We start from the raw sequence: 8,406 nt of genomic DNA, 5'->3' as shown, positions 1-8,406 counted from the left end.
TCTGCGCGCGGCCCTTTCCGATCCTCCTGTCCTCCAGAGGGCGCTGCAGCCCCCGCACCGACTTTGCTTCCCAGTATGCCCCGCGCTTGTGAGGAGAGGCGTGGGGGAGGGGCTCCTTCCGCGTGTGTGAGGGAGTGAGTGAGCGGGGACAGAGAGAGGGAGAGAGAGGCAGAGAGACAGAGACCGAGAGAAGAGAGGGAAAACAGAGAGAAAGACAGGGAGACAGAGAGATAGACAAGAGGAAGAGGGAAGAGCGCGAGCGAGTTCGAGAGGAGAGCGCGCATCCCCCTCGCTCGCACACGCGCGCCTCTTGCCCCCGCCCCCCGCCGCCTTGGCGCCCACAGCTCGTTCGGGCCCAGCGGGAGCGCGCGCCGCAGGCATTCGAGACGGGGCGTTGAGAGGCCGGGCTAGAGCGTCGCGGAGTCGGGAGGCAAGAGCCCGAGCCCGAAGCCGCGCGCTAGTGTCTCCGCTGCGTCCGCCGAGGCCCCGGAGCGTCAGGGACAAAGCCGCCGCCGCCGCTCTCCGCTCCCGCTCTCGCCGGGGCCCATCCGCCGCCGCCGCCCTGAGGAGAGCCAGCCGCCGCCGCCGCCACCGCCTTCCCCGCGGATCCCCGAGCCATGTCGGCCAGCAGCCTCCTGGAGCAGGTACGGCCCGGGCGACCCGGCCCGCATGCCTTGGCCATTGTGTGAGGCGGGAGCCCGACTAGGCCCGGGCGCCTCAGCGCGGCCCGGCCCGGCAGCTCGTCGGCTGGCCCCGCTCGGCCCGGCGGCGCCTCGCGTGGGCTCGGGCTCGGGCCCGGGCCTGCTCTGCTCCCTCTCCCCCCTTTCCTCCCTCCGCGCCGCCCGCCCCCGTCCTCAGCCTTACCCCTCCCCGTCGTCCTCCGTGCCTCCTCCCTCCGGCTCTGCCCGGCCCGCTCCTTTCTTCCCCCTCGGCGGGCCCGCTCTGATTTCGTGTCTTTTCTCCCCTTCTCGCTTCCTCTTGTCGGCTTCTTCGGACAACCCGGTGCCTGGCGACGACTCTGGCTCCCGCCCGCGCTCCCTCCGGGTCTCGGCTCGCTCCTGCAGAGACCGAAAGGTCAAGGCAACAAAGGTGAGCCGCCCGGGGGGCCTCGGGAGCCTGCGGCAGGGCGCGGAGCGGGGTCCCCGGGAAGGAGCGCTGCCCGCCCCGGCGCTCCTGGTCCCCGTGCCCTGGCGAGATGGGAGGGCTGGGCTGCTTCTGACTCGGGGTGTTTTGTCCCTTTGAGCGGGGCTTGGGAACAAGGAGTAATTCATTGGTGCCCCCGGGGATGGGGGTGGATTCGGCTCAGAAATGTCCCAGGTCTTTAGTTTCCTGTAGGTCTTAGAAGGCCTTTTGTTTTTCATCCTTGTGGATCACCCTTTGGAAGTACATGCATGTGATGTGGGGGAAATTGAAATCTTGAAGGAGCCAATAATATGACCTTTTAGACAAACGGGAGTTTACTGTGTGATAGGATTAATTTTCGTTAAAGGAATAGCTCCGTAATACTTTCATTTATTTGGGCTTGTTTGGTTGGGATAAAGTGGGTCTTTTTTTTTCCTTACCGGGATAGTGGAGTGGTATTTTTATTTTGAGTTTATTTGTTAAAAATTAGACTACAGGAGTGAGACACTTCCAATTGTAACTTTTTTTCTTAGTACAAAATGGATCTGTGCATCAGAAGGATGGATTAAATGATGATGATTTTGAACCTTACTTGAGCCCACAGGCCAGGCCCGTGAGTAATTAACTATTTACTTCTCTGCTGGACGATTGTAATAATGCATTTGATGACCTTCCACTTTCTGTTTCTGGGAAACTCATTTTGGAAGACTGGGGGACACTTAAACCCCCCCCCCTTCCTGGTATTATTTGTATGGTTTTTAGGTGTAGCAAAGTAGCTTTAATAGGGAACCTTAAGATATTTTAAATTTATTTATCACGAAATATATAGCATTTGATGTTGAAGTACTTTGAGACAGTTAATATCCGTTAATATACTGTCATAATTTCTGCTTGAGGAATTGATTTTTGAGGGCCATGAGAACTAGTTGCCATGAATATGGCTATCCTATGGAAATTTTTTCCAGTGAGCTGTATGTTCAACTGGAGGTTTTTCTCAAGGAAAATAAGAAGCTTTAATAATCAGATGAGAACTACACTATCAGAATAATAGTAACTTTTTTTGGTCACTTCTTAGAGCACTTAGTTGTGGAGATAAGTATTGTCAGTGACTTCTAGAAACTTGCTTTGGTTGTATGAATTCTCCTGTATTGTAATATACATATAAGATACCATATGCTTTGCTGGAAAATACACTTTGTGCTGTATAACTTTGTTTTCCCCTATTGTCTAGTTGTAATTGAAAATATTACTTCCCCAAGTAACTGCTTAAAAATGCAGGGGTTTCAAAAATGTATTTTGAATAAGCTTCGAACAAAATGTTTAAATCATTACCTCAGATTAAAATACCATGGAATTCTCTTCCCTTACTGTGACTAAAGTCGCTCCCAATTCCTACAGAAAATTTTTTTTTCATTCCTTTAAATCATAACACTCACCAAGGTTTGGTTTTTTAAAAGTTAACAGGCTGACTAGAAAAAAAAGTTTCTTTTTTTTTTTTTTTAAAGCAATTGGGGTTAAGTAACTTGCTCAAGGTTACACGGCCAGTTATTTCTGGGTGTGGTGCTGAGTGTCTGAGCCCGGGGTTCGATCTCCAGGTCGTCCCAACACTGGAACCGGTGCTCTTACTTGCTGAGCCACCTGGCCACCTCTAGAAAAAAGTTTCTTGATTAGAAAGCAACCAGTTAATCAGGAAAAGTAGGGAAGGAAGTAGAGGAATGAACTAATAGCCGCCTCTTGCTAAATAAGTCATTTGCTTACGTGTTTATTATAATGAGGATAGTGGGAGCATTTAGAAGCTCTTAATTCCAAAGTAGTTCCTATAAAACATTGTGTAACTCAGATGTTTTTAAGTTCAGGAGCATGTGAGAGCCTGCCAGTTTAGGTACAGACAGCTATTCTTAACTTGGCAAGCCTTGTAATGTTTAAAGGGGACTTGATTTTTTCCTTGTTTCTCCAGAATTAAAGATTAAGTATAGCGCTTTTTACACCAAGAAAAAAATTATTGTATTCCAAAGTTCACAAGTAGAATGGGGAAGGACAGGAAGAAAATCTGTTCTCTACTAGATTTAGATAATTTGGATCTGTGGTGTCTTCCCTGTGGGTATTTCTTCTGCCATTCCAGATTGCATCCCATCCTATTGGACTCTTGCCCAGGTCCTCCTGTAAGTTTTTAATAGGGGTCCACCCAGAGTTCTGTGTAGTAACCTATTCCATGAAACTACAGTTGGTATCATTATTTTTTCTGCCCTTAATTTCTTATATTTTTCAACTAAAATATGAAGAAATAAGAGTAATTTTTCTAATTCATTTATTACAATAAGAGTAATTTTTCTACTAATTGATTTATTACAGACATAATCTGTAATTATTTTTTCCTTTTTACATAGGTATGAATAAAGAAACTTACCTCTTTTTTTCTTTCCAAGTAAGATATTTTAAAGCAGGCAAAACACAAGAAAGCCCCATGTTTATTTTATCAGACTGAATCAGATGGAAAGATTTACTGTCTTGACCAGCTGAGAAATTTAGTTGCTAGAGATATGGTCCTGGTAGCATAAGTTTAGGGCTTAAGGTAGCCTTAATCATCTAAATCTTTTAAGAACAGGACCATATATTGACCAGTCTGTCTACTAATCAATTTTTTTTTTTGTTTTTGCTTTTTTTTGGAGGGCAATTGGGGTTAAGTGACTTGCCCAAAGTCACCCGGCTAGTAATTATGTCAAGTGTATGAAGCCGAATTTGAACTCCGGTCCTCCTAACTCCAGGGCCAGTGCTCTATTCACTGCACCACCTAGCCTCCCCTATCAATTTTTAAACTACTCAAATTGTTTTGAGTTATGATGAAATAAATCTTGTAATTTTTTTTTTAAGTTTAGATCTGGCTATATCTACAGGAAATAGCTTTTTTGTGACTGGGTTTTCTCCTAAGATAATGTTCTGTACTCTAAGAATACACAGGGAGGAAGTATTCTTTATGGGCCAAATTGAGAAAGACCAAAATGATTTTCATTCTGTGACATAGTCTGCCAATAATATGAAGACTAACTTTACCTTAAAGTTCATAACAATGGGAATTCTGAGATGCCTGCTCACCTTTTTAATTGCAAAGTTATCTGTTCTTTGGCTCTTAGAGGTGAAGCAGAAAATTCAACAGCATTTTGTGGTTTCAAAATGTGCTATTGAGAAGCCATTATGCATTTTCCCTTCTGGTTTTAAGTAAGGTGGGCTTATTTCTGGATGCTTCCAAATGGCTTTAAGAGTAACATTCTCCACTGTAGTTAGGACACTGTATTTGCCTGTTAGTTTCTTAGCAGAGAGTTTTTTTGAAGGATGGAACCATGGTTATTTGAACTAGAGTTTGACGTTCCATTCTCACAGTTAAAAAAAAAAATTAGCTAGTCATGACTTTAAAACACTGCTTTTTAGAGGTGAAAAAACCCCATCTCTTCTGAACTTGTCTACTCTGCCAAAATATATCTTATTGTTACAGTTCAAAGAGCCACTAATACTTTTCCCATGTTTGGGTTTAATTGAAAGTAGTTATCACCTGCCAAACCTTCTGGAGAGTGTAACTTGAAAGCTTTAAGACTACTTTTGATAGATTTAGAAAACCTGAAGTTGATCTTTTCAGACATTAAACTGTAAAGTAGATTTTTCATGATAGAATTTTTGACACATAGAATGCTATGTTTTGAGATTCTCTTTTTTGAGTAATGGCTATGGATAGAGGAGGGTTTTGTGTTCTTATGTGTATAAACAAAGTATTTATTTCAGTTTGTATTCCCTGTTCTGATTTTCTTGCTTTTTCCCCCCACAGAATAATGCATATACAGCCATGTCAGACTCTTACCTACCAAGCTACTACAGTCCTTCAATTGGCTTCTCCTATTCACTGGGTGAAGCTGCCTGGTCTACTGGGGGTGACCCACCAATGCCCTACTTAACATCTTATGGACAGCTCAGCAATGGAGAGCCCCACTTTCTACCAGATGCTATGTTTGGACAGCCAGGGGCTCTAGGCAGCACTCCATTTCTTGGTCAGCATGGTTTTAATTTCTTTCCCAGTGGGATTGACTTCTCAGCTTGGGGGAATAACAGTTCTCAGGGACAGTCTACTCAAAGCTCTGGATATAGTAGCAATTATGCTTATGCACCTAGCTCCTTAGGTGGAGCCATGATTGATGGACAGTCAGCTTTTGCCAATGAGACCCTGAATAAGGCTCCTGGTATGAATACTATAGACCAAGGGATGGCAGCACTGAAACTGGGCAGTACAGATGTTACAAGCAGTGTTCCAAAAGTTGTTGGCTCTGCAGTTGGCAGTGGATCCATTACTAGTAACATAGTGGCATCCAATAGTCTGCCACCAGCCACTATTGCTCCTCCTAAACCAACTTCTTGGGCTGATATTGCTAGTAAGCCTGCAAAACAACAGCCCAAGCTGAAGACCAAGAACGGCATGGCAGGGTCAAGTCTTCCACCACCCCCAATTAAGCATAACATGGATATTGGAACTTGGGATAACAAGGGTCCTGTAGCAAAAGCCCCCTCCCAGGCTTTGGTTCAGAATATTGGTCAGCCAACCCAGGTATCACCTCAGCCCGTAGGTCAGCAGATAAACAATAGCCCTCCAGTGGTGCAGGCTACAGCAGGGCAACAGCCACAACCTTTGCCTCCACCACCACCACCGCAACCTACCCAGCTTTCTGTGCCACAACAGGCAGCCCAGCCCACCCGTTGGGTAGCACCCCGGAACCGTGGCAATGGGTTTGGGCATAACGGGGTGGATGGTAATGGAGTAGGGCAGTCTCAGAACAATTCAGGGTCTGCTCCTTCAGAACCCCACCCAGTGTTGGAGAAGCTGAGGTCCATCAACAATTATAATCCCAAGGATTTTGACTGGAATCTGAAACATGGCCGGGTTTTCATCATCAAGAGTTATTCTGAGGACGATATCCACCGTTCCATTAAATATAATATCTGGTGCAGCACAGAACATGGCAATAAGAGACTGGATGCTGCTTATCGCTCCATGAACGGGAAAGGCCCCGTTTACTTACTTTTCAGTGTCAACGGCAGTGGACACTTCTGTGGCGTAGCAGAAATGAAATCTGCTGTGGACTACAACACATGTGCAGGTGTGTGGTCCCAGGACAAATGGAAGGGACGGTTTGATGTCAGGTGGATTTTTGTGAAGGACGTTCCCAATAGTCAGCTGCGGCACATTCGCCTAGAGAACAACGAGAATAAACCAGTGACCAACTCCAGAGACACTCAGGAAGTGCCCCTGGAAAAGGCAAAGCAGGTGTTGAAAATCATTGCCAGCTACAAGCACACCACCTCCATTTTTGATGACTTCTCACACTATGAGAAACGCCAAGAGGAGGAGGAAAATGTTAAAAAGGTAATGTGCTTACACTCTGCTAGGTTTTTAGGGGAGGAGGAATCATTGCAAAAAAAGTGAAATAATGCATAACAGTTCTGTAATAAAACATCTCTTAGCAGTTCTGAGCCCTCTTGGGTTTGAGGTTTTTGTGTGGTCATTAAAGGAGTGTGAGGATATGAGCATTAGGAGAGATTTTGGGAAAAAGATTGAGAACTTTCATCTCATCTTATCTGCTCCTTCCCAGGTGGTGAGCAAGTCAGACCAAAGGAGGTTAGTGGAAGCATTAGGAATAAAATGAGAAGTGAGTTGAAACACATAGTTGAAGTTGTAAAGAGTGAGCTTCAAAAAGAAAGTACTAAGTATTGAGGGAGAGAGAACCATAGTGCCTTGCAAATTAAAGTTGGAAAAAATATTTTGAGGCCTTAAAGGTGAATTGACTTTGTTATATGCGGGGAAGAACACTTCCATGGTGTTCCTTTGGACTTGTCTCTGGGATTGTTGGAAGTAGGTCTACAGGAAGCACTCCAGGGGTCCTGAACCCCAGTGTCTTTAACCATGATAGCATTATGAAGGGTCATTTTGCTGCCAGCTCTGCCATGACTTTTCCCTCCCCTTCTTGGTGTTCTAGTGATTATTTAAAGTTTTTTCCCTCTGAAACTTTTTGCAGTTATAGAAGTGGGAAAAGGGGTTATAGTAACCAGAAAAATTTTAGGAACTTCTACCATAAGAGTTTTAATGGATTTATGAAGGAAGCAACTGCAAGTACAATTTATTTATCGTGACAGTTGTGCAATATCCACTCTAGATGTTCAGTAAATGACTGAATGAAGGAACTTGAATGTGAAGGTGAGAAGATGATAAGGAAAGAGGAAGAGGTGAGATAGGTTAGGTGACAATATGTAGCAGGGAATTGGTTATTTTTACATATAAGAAACAGCCATATATGAGAGATGATTAAGAGAAATGCAATTTAAAAGATGTATGCACTCAGCTTTAGAGTGGCTAAAGGAAGACCGAGTTGCTTGTCAGGCAGAAGGAAAAAATCTTTCTTAAACTAATTGAGTAAGGTCTTTTCAGAGTTACCACATTTATAGTGAACCTATGATCCTTTATTGAATAAAGGACCTAGAAATTCTTGTGCCTCTGGGAAAAGCTTATTTCTTCTCTTCCTCCCGCCCATTCCTGTTTTGGGTGCAGCATCCTGAGAGGGCTCTTGACTGAATACCAGTGTCTGAAGTGCTGGGAGAAGGAACTCTTAAACATAATTGCTGAAGTAAGAGCAGGATGATTGCTGTGTTACTTTAGTCTTTGTAGATGAATATCACTATGTAAGATAGATACAAGTTGATGTCAGAAAACTGAGCAATTGAAAGACAGAAAAATATTAATTTTTAATGTCTTGTATCTGTTGTCTATTTCTTCCACGTTGAGTTTAAATTAACATTAAAGACCTGCGAGGATCTAGGAGATTTTTAGTTTAGGGTAATTCATTGAATCTCGTAACCTAAGCATTTCTTGAGTGTTCCACAAAGCATACTGCATACCTTCTAACTTTCTTGTTTCAGAAGAGTGAGGGGAAACATTTTGAGACCATGACCTTTTGAGAATAACAATAGTAAAGTGGGTTGTTTGAATAGAATCTAGGGACTTCAGAGTATAACAATTCCATGCTATGGCTAGAGTCTCTTACCATCTGGCTAGTGGTCATATAACCTTTGTTTGAAGATCTTATCTTCAGTTTGGGAGAGAGAACCTACTATCTCCTCTGGTACATAATACAGCACATGCTATTTTGGCTAGCCTCTGATTGCTTGTTAGAAAGCTTTCTAGCTTGAGGTGCGCTCTCTCTCTCTCTCTCTCTCGTCTCTCTCTCTCTCTCTCTCTCTCTCTCTCTCTCT

At 44.2% G+C, this 8,406-nt stretch overlaps 1 protein-coding gene across 1 annotated transcript in view; it reads left to right on the top strand.

Annotated features, from left to right (window-relative positions):
- The first annotated feature begins 379 nt into the window (after positions 1-379).
- YTHDF2 (YTH N6-methyladenosine RNA binding protein F2) overlaps positions 380-8,406 on the top strand; it is a 44,467-nt gene continuing 36,440 nt past the window's right edge. The window contains exons 1-4 of the mRNA XM_069078860.1: positions 380-644; positions 1,065-1,089; positions 1,656-1,735; positions 4,940-6,526. Of these exons, the coding sequence (XP_068934961.1) occupies positions 618-644; positions 1,065-1,089; positions 1,656-1,735; positions 4,940-6,526 (1,719 nt within the window). The 5' untranslated portion in view covers positions 380-617. The remainder of the gene's footprint in view (positions 645-1,064; positions 1,090-1,655; positions 1,736-4,939; positions 6,527-8,406) is intronic.

This window comes from Petaurus breviceps, unplaced genomic scaffold (genome assembly GCF_028583685.1).
Source record: "Petaurus breviceps papuanus isolate PSGF00001 unplaced genomic scaffold, PetGlider_PUasm1.0 91041, whole genome shotgun sequence".
NCBI lineage: Eukaryota > Metazoa > Chordata > Mammalia > Diprotodontia > Petauridae > Petaurus > Petaurus breviceps.
This window is presented reverse-complemented; position numbering and strand designations above follow the sequence as displayed.